The sequence below is a fragment of the Bos grunniens genome, chromosome 11 (assembly GCF_055505025.1).
Source record: "Bos grunniens cultivar Pamir isolate PY7600 chromosome 11, Bosgru_T2T1.0, whole genome shotgun sequence".
Taxonomy (NCBI): domain Eukaryota; kingdom Metazoa; phylum Chordata; class Mammalia; order Artiodactyla; family Bovidae; genus Bos; species Bos grunniens.
The window spans coordinates 58476367-58490628 of NC_141175.1; the positions used below are offsets into that span (position 1 = coordinate 58476367).

General features: G+C 53.9%; 1 protein-coding gene across 7 annotated transcripts; it reads right to left on the reverse strand.

The window, feature by feature from the left end:
* Positions 1-269: 269 nt before the first annotated feature.
* SFTPB (surfactant protein B) lies at positions 270-10982 on the reverse strand. 7 transcript variants are annotated; one of them, XM_086326502.1, is made up of 11 exons: positions 10899-10981; positions 10195-10325; positions 9704-9775; positions 9238-9363; positions 7711-7863; positions 7410-7499; positions 3689-3872; positions 3416-3576; positions 2534-2614; positions 1701-1785; positions 270-386 (listed from the first exon to the last, which is right to left on the reverse strand). In XM_086326502.1, exons 1-10 carry the CDS (start codon positions 10960-10962, stop codon positions 1723-1725), a joined length of 1125 nt encoding a protein of 374 aa, XP_086182628.1. In that variant the 5' UTR covers positions 10963-10981; the 3' UTR covers positions 270-386; positions 1701-1722. The 7 variants fall into 7 exon arrangements, with proteins under 7 accessions (XP_086182628.1, XP_086182629.1, XP_086182627.1 ...); XM_086326503.1 differs by lacking the exon at positions 270-386 and adding an exon at positions 1083-1581 and having other exon boundaries at positions 10195-10322; positions 10899-10982; XM_086326501.1 differs by lacking the exon at positions 270-386 and adding an exon at positions 1083-1581.
* Positions 10983-14262: the final 3280 nt, after the last annotated feature.

The window sequence follows — 14262 nt, forward strand, 5'->3', positions numbered from 1 at the left end:
ATGTTTAAAAAAAGTTTAAGGATTTCACATGTCTGTCTTTTCTGGGACTTTCTGTTCCCACTTTTATTCTTCCGAATTCTTAATTTTGTGAAAGCGTTAGCAGAGTGATTGTAAAAGCTAGCATCTCATGCACATGGAGATGGGAGTGACGCCAGCACGGGATTCTCCCTCCGCTGTCCTCTTGATGCCAGGACTTAGAGAAGGACTGGGGGCCCACGACAAGGTCCCCTCAGCCCAGTGCTGGGGGTGTGGTGAGAGTTGGGCTGGCACTGGTGGGATGTGCAGGTGGCCCTGGGCCGGAAGCCCCATCTGCATTCCTTGTCCAGAAGACGAGGCCTTGGCCACCCCTCACTCCCAAAGTGGACGGAAGTGCCTCTGGTTCCAGGCTGTGGTTAGAGATAAGACATACCAGGCTGACCCAGGACCGAAGGCACAATCTGCAGGCCTGTGGCCTACCAGCCTCAGAGCCTTTGGAGGAAAGGAGATGGGGAAGGGGTGCATGGGAATGAAGCCCATGCTTCTTCTCAGTGTGGGCAGGGCAGGAAGCCAGAGGTGGGGTCTTGTCATATGGAGAGTCCTGAAGACCACCTCTCCCAGCTCCGCCTTTGTCGTTGAGAAGAGTGAGGGCCAGAGAGAGGTGGTGTGTCTTGGCTGGGGACCCACGGCCAGGGGCTGGTAGAGTTCAGACCAGAGCCCAGGCCTTCTGTGCCAACCAATCCTCTTCCTGTTTCAGTAGGGCCGGAAGGCACAGCTCTTTCTGGCAGCTCCCTGACCCCCGCCTCCGCCCTCTGGCCCCAGCAGCTGCCATCAATGGGGAGGAATGACATTAAACATGTCCCTGCAGGGAGGGTCTGAATTGTTACAGACACTTCCTCCCCACCATCTCCCCCAGGGGCTCGTGATTCTTGAGGGTCTCTGGAGCAGGCTGGACTCCCCTCCACCCGCAGATGGGCCCTGGAGAGTAAGCTCCAGGAGGGTGGAGGTGGGGCTCACTGTTTTATTCACACCTCTAGCCCTTGCTCCGAGAATGTGGCCTGGTCACAGGTACTCATTGCATTGTAAAAAAACGAGTGAAAAGAGATGAATACATGACCTTCGTGTTGGGCGTCTTGCTCTGGACAGAACTGTGAAGTTGCCGGGTCTGTTCTCAGGGGCGCTTCCCTTTCCGGAGGCACCTGGCATGGAGGCTGCCTCTGACCTGCCCCTCTGTCCTAAGGGGTCACCTCTGACCCAGTGGCATTGAGGGAGAGAGGGAGGAGTCTCAGGTAGGAGGAGTCAGGCGATGGAGGAGTTCCTGGCGTCTTTGGGGAGCAATGTCTGGTGTCCCCTGAGTTTCAGGAAAGGCAGGGCTTGGTGCAAGCACATTTGGTACTAAGGATCAGTGAGTGCAGAGGGTGGTCTGTGAGGGGAAAGCCATGGTCGGGCACGGAAGCTCCCCTCTGGGCTGGAGGGTGGGGCCAGCGAGCCAGGAGCTGGGCCTGGCACTGAACGCCACGGGGATTCTGGGCAGGAGGGTGAGCGGTTTTGAGAGAGGACAGTCGAGATGGCGCTGCCGGGGCCCTCAGGAGCCTTGAGTTCAGCCTGTGAGGAGCAGGATGGAAGATCGGAGGCTGCCTCTTTCTGCTTGGGGACAGAAGAGCCCCGCCTCCCGATGGGGGCAGGGCCGTCCCCCCATTCCGTCAATGGGAGTCTGGACTCACCTGCCATGGCTGTGCATTCTCATCAGAAGTGGGGGCTGTGGACACACTGGAGAGGACTGAACGGAGCCGCACATGTCCCCAGGGCCTGCCATGGGACAGTATTAGGGCCCTGAGCCTTGCACCCCTGATTCCCAGCTCTAAGAGGTTGGGGAGGCTCCCCCACCCCTGTAGGGGCAGCTCTCACTCCACCTGCCACCTGACAAGAGCTCTTGGTGTGACCTTCTTGATCCCTCAGGCCACCCTCCAAGCCACAGGCCTTCAGGGTGTGGAGCCAGAGGACACACAATATGTACCCGCCCCCACCCCCACTAAGCACACACTGCTCAGTGAACAACCCCCATCCCCGAAAACACATCAAACCACACTCATTAAAGCTGCCCCCCCTTCCCATGCGCTCAGTCCCTTCAGTCCTGTTTGACTCTTTGCGACCCTCTGGACTGGAGCCCGCCAAGCTCCTCTGTCCATGGGATTCTTCAGGCAAGAATACTGGAGTGGGTTGCCATTCCCTTCTCCAGGGCGTCTTCCCGACCCAGGGATTGAACCCAGATCTCCTGCATTGGAAGGCAGGTTCTTTACCAGTAGCACCATCTGGGAAGCCCCTTCCTTCCCATACTCCTCCCTTTTCATCCTTTTGTGGCTTTTTCTTGACTTCTCTGAGACTGCCTTGTCTTTATAGGAGGACACCTCCCAAGGTGGAGGGTTGGGTCCAGGCAGCATGTGGGCTGGCACTCCGGGGGCTGCCCTGCACTGAGAACTATGGACTGGGGCGGGGGTAGGGGAGGACTCTGGGGGCTGAGGCAAGTCCTGGAACCAGCTGGCAGGGGTGAGCATACCTGGCAGGCCATGTGGGCATCCCAGCCGCTGGACACCAGAGTCTGCAGCCGGGGCGCGTTCTCCTCCACAAACCGCTCACACTGAGGGAGGAGACAGACACAGGGCTGGGTGAACCCAGGCCCGGGGCAGGGCCCTCCTGCCTTAACGTCTGGCCTCCCCACTTATGTGGATCCTCTCAGAGCTCCCTGGTAGGTCCAGCCCTCGGCCCTCAGTGAGCAGCTCTGGCTGTAAGACTGAACAAGCTGCTGGGTGGAAATGGGGGTTTCCTTCAGGAAAACCAGGGACTTCAGAGATGGAGACTGAGGGGCAGAATCTTGGCCCCATCCTTCCCTCCCCTCTCCATTTCAGTTCTGGAAGCCACCCTGAAGTTCATCTGGTCCTAGAGACCTCATGAGGGGAGCCCTGTGCGGGAAGCAGCCTTCTCCAAGAGTCAGCAGGCGTGTCACCCACTCTCAGAGAACATCAGGGCTCTGGGACCCCAGTCCCAGGCCTCTCCTGCTGGTGGCTTGGTCCCCACTGAGTCACACCGGGAGGAGCCCCGGGGCAGGGACAGGACTGGGACCTGGAGAGGAGGCCAGGCCTTCTCTTGCTCAGCTGGCCCGGCATTACTCATCTCCTGGCAGATGACCGGGCCTCTCTCCAGGTCCATGACGAGGCCTGCTGTCCTCCTGAGCCCATGCCCCTGGGCCAGAGACGTCTCCTGACCTTTTGCCCTAAGTTACAATGACGTCATTGTTTGTCCTGCATCCTGTCTGCGTCTGAGCACCTTAAGGGCAGAGGTCCAGACCACTCTGTGTGTCTCTGGGAAACCTGTCTTGGACCCAACCCTCCACCTCAGGCAGCCCCTGGGTCCCAAGCCCCACCGCATGCCTGTCCCTCACCTTTTGCCTGTCCAGCCAGGTGCCCAGGCAGGCCTGGCGCATTGCCTGTGGCATGGCCTGCTCACTGCTGTTCCCTGCCTGGGTGGTCACAAACATGCAGAGCTGGCAGTCAGAGTCTTGTGGCAGCCATTCTCCAGGCAGGGACCCCAGGGCAGGGAGGGCTAGAGAGAAAAAACAGCCGCATTCCTGTTCTCACTGGGGCAGTGCAGATGGACCCGAGAAGGGGAGGGGATGGGAGCGGGTGATGGGCAGGGGCTGGGGCGGCAGGCTCACCTGGGCCAGCGCTGTCCTCACTGGAGCACCGGAGGACGAGGCCGCAGACCAGCTGGGGCAGCATGCGGCCTAGCAGCGTGTCCAGGAGGATGACAGAGTAGCGCTCAACCAGGCACTGGCAGATGCCGCCCACCAGCAGGGGGACCACGTGGCACACCTGGGCCACAGTCATGGCCAGAACACCCTGGGGTGGGGGCCGAGAAAGGACAGAGTGGGACCTTCCCCCGAAAGACCTGCTCAGGGTGCTTTGCAGACCTTCCCTGGGGGCCTTGGAGAATTACTACGCTGCTTGCAGGTAGACGCTGAACATCAGGGAGTCCAGGGGACTTGTCCAGAGTCACTGCGCTGGTGCGAGAACCAGGCCACAGACCCCCACTCTGACTTCAAAGACTCTGGAATTGTTGAAATTCCAAAGTTTTCCAGAGAGGTAGACACTGCTCAGGCCACATGACAGCCTGGGGCAGAGGCAGAACCAACCCAAGTCTTCTCCCTCCTGACCTGGCGGTGCCATGCTTCCCCCACAGGTGGACAAGCTCCTGTCTGTGGCTCCCAGAGTCAAGAAGTCCCTGGTTTCAGGAGGCCCATGGGGAAGTAAGGAGTTCCCCCACCCAACCTCACCCCACCCCACCCTTGATTCCAAACACAACCTCCCTGCTGAAGAGCAAGGAGACAGAATGCAGGCACCCTTATGCCTCCACTTCTTTATTCATTCAGCCAATTCATGTAAAGAATTGGCTTTTCACTTTCATGCATTGGAGAAGGCAATGGCAACCCACTCCAGTGTTCTTGCCTGGAGAATCCCAGGGACGGGGGAGCCTGCTAGGCTGCCGTCTATGGGGTCAAAGAGTCGGACACGACTGACGCAACTTAGCAGCAGCAGCATACCTCAATTTTAAAGAAAGGACCGGTATGTGGCAGGCTGGTCTGGGCCCTCCCTGTTCCTGCCTTTCATACGTGAAATAAGCTACAAGGATCTACTGCACATCTCAGGGAATGTAGCCAATATTTTATAATAACTATAGATGGAGTATAACCTTTGAAAGTTGTGAATCATTATATTGTACACTTGTGAGTTATATAATATTTATATCAACTATGTTTGTGTGTGTGTCCCCAGTTGCTTCAGTTGTGTTTGACTCTTTGTGACCCTGTGGACTGTAGCCTGCCAGGTTCTTCAATCCATGGGATTTCTCAGGCAAGAATACTGGAGTGGGTTGTCACTTCCTCCTCTAGGGGATCTTCTCGACCCAGGGATCACACCTGCACCTCCTGAGTCAGATTTTTACCTGCTGAACCATCAGGAAGCCTTGTACATCAACTATACTTCAATTTTCGGAGAAGGCAATGGCACCCCACTCCAGTACTTTTGCCTGGAGAATCCCATGGAAGGAGGAGCCTGGTAGGCTATAGTCCATGAGGTCGCTAAGAGTCGGACACGACTGAGCGACTTCACTTTCACTTTTCACTTTCATGCATTGGAGAAGGAAATGGCAACCCACTCCAGTGTTCTTGCCTGGAGAATCCCAGGGACAGGGGAGCCTGGTGGGCTGCCGTCTATGGATGGGGTCACAGAGTCGGACATGACTGAAGCAACTTAGCAGCAGCAGCATACTTCAATTTTAAAGAAAGGACCGGTATGTAGCAGGCTGGCCTGGGCCCTGTTCCTGCCTGAAGCCCCTGCTGTCCCTCAGCATCAGGACAGCCAAGGACACTTCCCTGGCTGTCCCTCCTCAGGCTCTTTTGCTGGCTTTTTCCTCTTCCTCCACCTGGTCCACCCCACATCCCTGGATTTAAATCTTGTCTGTAGCCATGACTCTCAGACTGACGTCTCTGGACCTGGCCAGTGACCAGGCAGGCTGCCTGCTTGTCGCCTCCTCCTGTATGTTATACAGGCAACTCGAACTTATCACAGACAGGAGAGAAGTCCTAATTTTTCTGCCCAGACATGTTTCTTCTTAAATCCACCCATCTCAGTGGGAGGTGGGGGGCATTCCAAAGAGCCTGTCACTCAAGCCAAAGTCCATAGAATCATGGCTGACTCCCCACTTGTCTTCACGCCCCTGGTCCCCTCCATCACCGAGTCCTGCGGAGCCCACCTCCCAGACAGACCCCAGTCCCCCTGCTAGTTCCAGGCCTACCGAGCTCCCTGCCATGGTCTCCTAAGGACTCGCCTTGCTCTCATTCTTCTCTCCCTTCTGCCTGATACTATCTTCAAACACCAGGAGAGAGATCTTGCTAAAGTGTAAATCCAGTCATGGCTCCTCCTGCCTGAAACCCTTCCACAGCTGTGTACTGCCTTCAGAAGAAAGCCCAGGGCTTTCCTGGTGGCTGAGTGGTAAAGAATCCAGGAGCCACGGGTTCGCTCCCTTCCCCAAGAAGATCCCACATGCAACTAAGCCCATGCGCCACAACTATTGCAACTATTGTGCTCTGCAACAAGAGAAGCCACCAAAATGAGAAGCCTGAGCCCTGCAGCTAGAGAAAAGCCTGTGCAGCAACAAAGACCCAGTGTAGCCAAAAATAAATAAGTAAAATTGTAAAAAAAGAAGAAGCGGAGCAAAGCCTGGTGTCCCTTCACTTGGCCTACCCTCTGCTCCCTTCTCAATCTCTCCCTGCAGGCTGCGCGCTGCAGCCCAAGCTCATTCTGCTTAAGATCCTTTGCCCACTGGTCTTAGTTGTTCCCCAGGTCTCAACCTCAGGGACGCTTCCTGACCAAGCATCCCACCCCCATTCTCCTGTCACTGTTCCTTCCATCTGTCTTAATTCTCTGCTCTGAACTCGTCACTACCTGAAAAAAATCTCTCCCCCCGAAGTGCAGACTCAGGAGGGTGGACACGCCCTCAGTGAGCAGGCAGCCATACTGGCCCCATCTGGAAGGGCCAACAGGGCAGGTCTCTCCTCACCTGGGCCCCATTTCAAGGCAGGGCCGTCGGGTGATGGTCACTACAAAGTTTGGAAGACTCCATGCTCAGGGTGGGCAGGGATGGGGTGTCCATCTAATTCTTCTTTTGTAAAATGAAAGCACCTTTTCTTGCCCTCTTTCTTCCCTCCTTTTCCTCTCTCTTCCTTTCTTCCTTTCTCTTTCTCTCCCTTTCTTTCTCTCTTTTTCCTTCCTTCCTTTCTCTCTCCCTCTTTATTTCTCTCTTTTTCTTTCTTTCCCAGCAATTTGGTATAGATTTTACTGGAACATTGTTTCACTTTGTTTCTGATACATACGTATTCCAACCCTCAGCCTGAATAGAAAACTTGAAAGCACCATTTCCACAAAGACAACTAGATTCTTTTCTGTATTTTGACACCTGGCATAGTGCCTGGAGGGCTTCTCTGGTGGCACAGAGGTAAAGAATCTGCCTGTCAATGCAGGAGACCTAAGAGATGCACATTCAATCCCTAGGTCAGGAAGATCCCCTGGAGAAGGGAATGGCAACCCACTCCAGTATTCTTGCCCAGAGAATTCCATAGACAGAAGAGCCTGGTGGGCTACAGTCCATGGAGTCGCAAAGAGTCGGACACGACTGAGTGACTGAGAACACACACATAGTGCCTGGCACACAGTGAGGGCTTCGCAATTGTTGAAGAAGCTCTAGTCCTGGCACTTAGAGGCCCAGCCCGAGGGCAGGGTGCCTCGGGTGGGAACAATGCACAAATGGCCCCCTCCTAACCTCTGAGGATGGATGGGGGAGTTGGAGCAGTGGGGAGCCCTGTGGCCTGGACGACTCACCTTGGGAATCACAGTCTGGATCCGTTTGATCAGAGTCCGGCAGAGCCAGCAGTAGGGGATGGGAATGGGGAACAGCTGCTCAGAGAGGTCCTGGTGGAAGAATCACGCTGGAGGCAGGCTGGACAGCAGGCTCACCCGGGCTCTGCTCACCAGCCTCGCCTCCTTCTCCTCTCCTCTTGCTCGAGCCTTAGGCCCTGTCTGTATTTGCTGGTGCCCTTTCCGGCTCTGGCCCTCCCAGGTCAAGTGCTCCCGGCCTCCAGGGCCTCGGCTCTGGCCCTGGGGCTCTGGATCCCCACCTCACCTGTGTCTGAGGCCCAGGCTTGGCCTGGGGGACCCCTGGCAGCAGGGGGAGGGCCAGCTTGTCCAGCAGAGGGCCCCATGGCTCTGGCCCCTTCCCTGGCTCTGGGTGCCTGGGCTTGCATAGTCCCACGTGCTGACAGATGAACTTCGGGTTCTAGGGCACAACACAGGGTGAGGGGGTGGTTAGGGTGGGGGAGGGAGCCCCACTCCTGCTCAGTCTGGCTCAAGGATTCAGATACCAGGCCACTGTCTTTGGCCTGGAATGAGGGGAGCAGGCTGGTTTGGGGTTGTGGTTTAAGATTCTGTGGAGGGGATGGGAGAGACCAAAGGCAGAGAGGGAGGTCATGTGGGGACTTTGGGGCATTTGTCTGTGGATGTGTGTGAATGAGTGTGAGTATGGATGTTTGTGAGAATGAATGAGTTTAAGTACATGAGACTGTGTCTTTTGTGTGAGTGTGCAGATGATGTGGGTTTTTGTTATCTTTTTCTGGAGGAGAAACTCAAATTTTATTAGGCAAATTGTTATTCCTTTTGCATTTTCTGTAATAAGCCTTTAGACCCACATATTAAACCACATGGGCACTGCCTTTCCTTAATCAAGAATGTGAATTGTGGATTCAAAGGACAGAGGTCAAAATCAAAGCTTGACCAATTATTATCTGTGTATTTTTGGGTATTTATGTGTTCAGTCATATCCATGGGACTGACTGTACCCCTCCAGGCTCCTCTGTCCATGGAATTTTCCAGGCAAGAATACTGGAGTTTGTTGCCATTAACTACTCCAGGGGATCTTCCTGACCCAGGGATCGAACCTGTGTCTCTTGCATCTCCTACATTGGCAGGATGATTCTTTACCACTGGAGCCAGCAAGGCTTCCCAGGTGGCTCAGTGGTAAAGAATTCACCTGCAATGCAGGAGACTGGGGTTTGATCCCTGGGTCAAGAAGTTCCCCTGGAGAAGGGAATGGCAACTCACTCTAGTATTCTTGCCTAGAAAATTCCTTGGACAGAGGAGCCTGGTGAGCTACAGCCCACAGGGTCGCAAAGAGTCGGACACAGCTGGGTGACTAAGGACACACATTCTTGGGTGTTAACTTCTCTGAAGCAGTTGTTGGAAGATTCCTTTAATTACAGTATTTTAAGGACTTAAAGCTTGGAGCCTACTCAGAATTAGCACAAAGTAGAATTTGTTATTCTTGTGGGATGCTATGAGTTTTACCTGAGATTGTGTGTCTGTAGTATGGATTTGTGACCCAGTGTATGTTTGTATGAAGAGCGTGAGGGTGTGTGTAGGTGTTTGCAAGTGTACAGACCCACTGTGTACAGCTTAGTGGGTGGGGCTGTGATCTGGGCACCAGTTGAGGGGCACTGAGTTTCCTGGACTGGGTGTGGATAGGATGCGCGCGCGCGTGTGTGTGTCTGTGTGTGTGTGTGTGTGCTGGGGTAACATATGTGGGGGTAACTCTGAGAAAGGGCAGGCATGGAGGCTGTGAGGGAGGCAGCCTGGAGGCTAGGTGGGCAGGCCTCACCATATGGCTCTGGAAGTGGTCAATGATCAGAGGGAAATAGGTGTCCAGCAGCTGGCGACACAGGGGTGCCAACAGTTTCAGCGGAAGGACATCGCACTCCTGCTCCAGAAATTTGCGCACTGTGTCCTGGGAGGCAGGCCAGAGAGAGGACTGTTAGCCTGGCCTCTCTGAGGTCTGCCCCAAGTGAGCCCCTGGACATGGGGCCACTGCCTAGCTGACTGGTCGCCTTTGCCCAGGGCCCTGGAGTTTGGAGGGTGCTAAAGGAGCTGTGTGGTTGGGTACAGGAAGGGTAGCTCCCCTTGGGAAAGACTGTGATGCTGAGATCACTCCCAGAGCCCTCTCTCGACCAGGAGACCCCTGGTAAACCCAGGCATCACCCCCAGCCTGGAGATGCTCCTTTAAGAGGCTCACTTCTTCTTCCATCTCTTAACCTCCAAGCTTCAATTCAGGGTATGGGCCTCATTACCTGGAAAATGGCCTCCTTGGCCATCTTGGTGAGGAGGCGGGAGATGTTCTCACATTCCTGGCACAGGTCATCCTGAGGAGAGGGCCCCAGGGTGGAGCACGTGATGGGGGGCATGCTCCCAGCTCAGGTGGCTAAGGCTGACAGGGCACTCCAAGACACAGGCAAGTGTCCATGATCCCACCCCATCCCATTCATCCCATTCCATCCCACCCTGTCCATCCCATTCCATCCCATTCATTCCATCCCACTCATCCTACCCCGTCCATCCCATATCACTGCATCCCATCCATCTCATCCCATCCCATCCCATCTCACCCCATCCATCCCATCCCATTCATCCCACCCCACCCTATCCATCATATTCTATCCCATTCCACTCCATCCCATCCTATCCCCTACAGGGGCTCCAATCCATCAGGCACATCCAGAGTCTACCCAGGACCCTTTACCCTGAGCCCTTTTGTCTCCCTACATCCTTGGGTAGTACTCACGGCTTCCACATGTCCCCAGACTTCCTGCAGGCAGTGCCCTAGGGCTCTGCACTGCAATGCTTGCTCCAGACTTTGACACCAGAACTCGGGGCCCTGGGCACAGGCCAGGGAGTAGGTGGTCGCAGCAGCTGCTGTTTGAAGCCAGAGCAACCTTGGGATCCATGCCACACCTGGTGCACTGGCCTCCCCCAAACTCCACACCTAATTTTACTGGGATGCATGGCTCTTAAACCTGCTAGAGTCAGACAGCTCTGGCTTCTGCTCTATGTGTGTATGCTAAGTTGCTTCAGTCATGTCCAACTCTTTGAGACACTTTGAACTGTAACCCCCCAGGCTTCTCTGTCCCTGGGATTATCCAGGCATGAATGCTGGAGTGGGTTGCTATGCCCTTCCTCAGGGGATCTTCCTGACCCAGAGATCAAACCCGTGTCTCTTGCATCTCCTACACTGGCAGGCAGGTTCTTTACTATAACATCGCCTAGGAAGCTCTCTACCTGCTCTAGTGCCACCAGCTGTGTGACCTTGGACAAGCCCTAGAGTCTCTGAGTCAAGGCTCCCTCTTCTTTAAAATGAGGATAATGTCCAGACTAAGGATAATGCTTGGGACAGAACCAGGGCTCAGCGAATGGTGGAGCAGTTTGCAATGCCCCCTCCACACCTAGGCCTGGAAGGTGGGGAAGCAAGGGGAGGCTGGGGGGACTCACCAGTGCCCGGACCACAGAGTATGGGCAGCAGCAGAAGCCATGGAAGCAGGTGTGACTTGGCCATGGCACCTCCACAGCCTGGACACCCTGCTTGGGGCGGGGGCCCTTATAGCTGGGGGCTGGGGTGTGGGGGCAGGACTCTGTGGGAGCAGCGATGACCTCAGTGTTTGTCTTTGCCCTAGAGAGCCCTCCAGATGCTTTGATCCCCACCTCTTCCCAGCAGTGACACTCCTGCCTGCCCCCCTGGCTACCCCCACCCTGCCATATCCTGCCCAATGATCTTCCCTGGTCCCTTTGCTGCCCTCCCACCCCCAAACACACATTCTTCCTCTCAGGGGCCTGGACTCCCTCCAACCTGGGGGCTCTTGATCCTTCACATCCAATCCCATCTCCCTGGGTTACAGAAGGGGAACTGAGACAGGACCAGAGTAGCAGGAGTGACTCCCCTCCCTTCTCTACCTGGGGCCTCTCTGGCCTCCTCTACTCTTGAGCAATGACTCTTAAGAGCTTCCTGCCTGGCTCTTGACCAGGGGCAAGCCCTGGAGGGGCGAGCCTGGAGATGGCCACCTACTGCAACCCTCTCCTTATTCTTTCCTCCAGAAAACTCCTCTGCTTCTCTGAGAACATGGCCGGCATCGCTCAGAAGAGCGTTTACATGAAGCAAAGAGAAAAAAAAAAAAAAACAACCAAGTGTCCCAAGTATCTGAGACAAGGGGCACAGCTTGGCAGCTCAGGGGGAAGAAACTGTCCTTTGCAGTTGCCTGGTCAGGCCCCCCTGGGCAGCACACATACCAGAATAAGCTGACCACCCAGGAGGGGCAGACACAAAGGGTGAGAGCAGGGAGTCAGGCGCTGGCTCCTGGGCACCACTGTGGCCACCCATGTGGCTGAGTCCTGGGGTGCCCTCTCCAGCAGAAGATCACGGGTACTACCTCTGGCTCAGGCAGGTGGGAATCAGTACCACTGGACTCAGGATAGCCGAAAGACTCTCAAGGTCACAAGGGGTTCGGGCAGTTTCTGTTGGCCTCAAGCCCTCGTCAGTATGACAAATGGTTGCTATCATGGGAGTCAACCAAGAGTGTGTGTAAACATGTGACAAACATGGGTCCCCGCGATTTGCGTTCCTCCCAAGAAGGTGGGACTGGTGAGTGTTTAACAGAGGAGCTGCCCTGGGCACACTCAGGACTGCCCTAGCCGCAGAGGGTGGGGGCTGCCTCCGGGGTGTTGGTCAGGGTGTCTAATTGCCTTCTTGCTCACAGCACACCGCAGGGCAGGCTGGTTCAGCGGGGAGGCTCAGGTTCATGCAGTCACTCTGGGGCCCAGGCCCATCCTTCCGCTTGTTCTGCTGTTCCCCAGGCCTTGGGGTCCTCCCCTGGTTCCTCTGTATCTGGACGGCAGAAAGACGGGTGGGGAGTTGAGGATCAGGCCCAAGAGTAGCCTTCATTTCTGCTCCCAGTTCATGGGCCAGGACTCCATCACACTGTCCCACTTAATGGGACACTTAATGGGACTCCCGGGCGCCCAGGGGAATGGGACCTGGGGCTGGACACATGGCCTTGTTTCAGATCCATCATGCTGAACACAACACTGTGTGTTCTGGGGGGTTTTCTGGATAGTGTTTCCATGGCTTCCATCAAATCCTCAAAGAGCCGCTCTCACCTTCCGAGATAGCCCATGCTCTATCTGTGGAGTATGTTTCTCTCTAAATAAATCCACTTCTTAGCTTTCACTTCGTCTCTCACTGAATTCTGTCTGCAATGAGACATCAAGAATCTGAGCCTCATTAAGTCTTGAAACTTGGCACTGTGGATGCTTGCTGCTCTGGACTCACATCCTCTTGACATGGTAACTCCAGACGAAGGAGAGTCTCTTCCAGGGTTCATGAATTAATCTCAGGGACGCCTACATTTGGCTCTAATTAGGTCACATGTTTCCAAACCAATTGCTATGGCAGGAGGATAAAATTGGCCTAGGCAGCTTCTGGGGGTGGAGCGGGGTGGGGGGCAGAGAGAATTTCCATTTTACAAGGTGACCAAATGTCTCAGACAACCATCTTGAGGTAAAGATACTGAAACTCCTTCAAGTGGGAGAAGTTAACTCGTATGCTGCCCCTAAGCACATAGACCCCAGATAAGTTGGACCTGAGGATTAATGATGCTGACTCCCAACTGCTTCACCACAAACTCATCAGAAGAAAGTCCATGAGCTGATCACGCCCTTTACTATAAACCATTGTATGAATTGTACGTAGAGTATGAACCATTACTATAAAACTTCTCCAAGTTAGGACACGTAGTTTTTGAGGCTGGAGCCCACTGTGTCCCCCTTTGCCTGGCAAAGTAATGAAGCTATTTTCTTCTGCTTCAGCCTCCCTTCACCCCCAAATCCTCAAAGAGAGTTCCGGGTCACCACACTCTGTAGAGCTGTGATCCAAGAGGATAAAATAAACACACAATACCAGTCATTGGCTGAGCTGCTCTGGCCCAGGGCAAGGGTGAGATTGTTGGCCTCGTGGTTCCTGGGTGGGTCTCTGGTTTTTCCTGCTTTGATGTTACCTGCATCTCAATCTCTGATTAAAATTTTACTTCTCAGGGGTGGGAGGAGGGAGGAGTGGGTGGGCAGTTTGGGGTTAGTAGATGCAAACTATTATATGTAGAATGGATAAAAAACAGAATCCTACTGTACAGAATAGGGAACTATCTTCAGCATCCTGTGATAAACCATAATGGAAAACAATATAAAAAAGAATGTACACATGCGTATAACTGAGTCACTTTATTATACAGCAGAAATTAACACAACATTGTAAATCAACTCTCCTTCAATGTAAAATAAATTAAAAAAAAGAAAAGAAACAAAAAAAAAAAGAAGGAAAAGAAAGAAAATAATATTGGGCTTCTACAGGGAGAGCCTGCATAGATGTGCTGTACAGCTAGTTGTCCTGACCCACCTATTTTTTTTTTTTTTTACCTATTTATTTTGTATTGAAGAATAGCCAATTAACAAACAAGGCTGTGATAGTTTCAGGTAAACAGCAAAGGGACTCAGCCATACAAATACATGAATCCATTCTCCCCTATACTCCCCTCCCATCTAGGCTGCGAAACGACATTGAGCAGAATTCCTTGCTGGTTATCCATTTTAATCAGTGGTGTGTACATGACCATCCCCAAATCCCTAACTATCCCTTCCCCCTATCCTCCCCACCCACTCAAACTCTGAAACCACAACTTTGTTCTCTAAGTCTGTGAGTCTCTTTCTATTTTGTAAGTAAGTTCATTTCTATCATTTCTTTTTAGATTCCACATTTAAGGGATGTCATACAATGTTTCTCCTTTTCTGACTTATTTCACTCTTCATGACA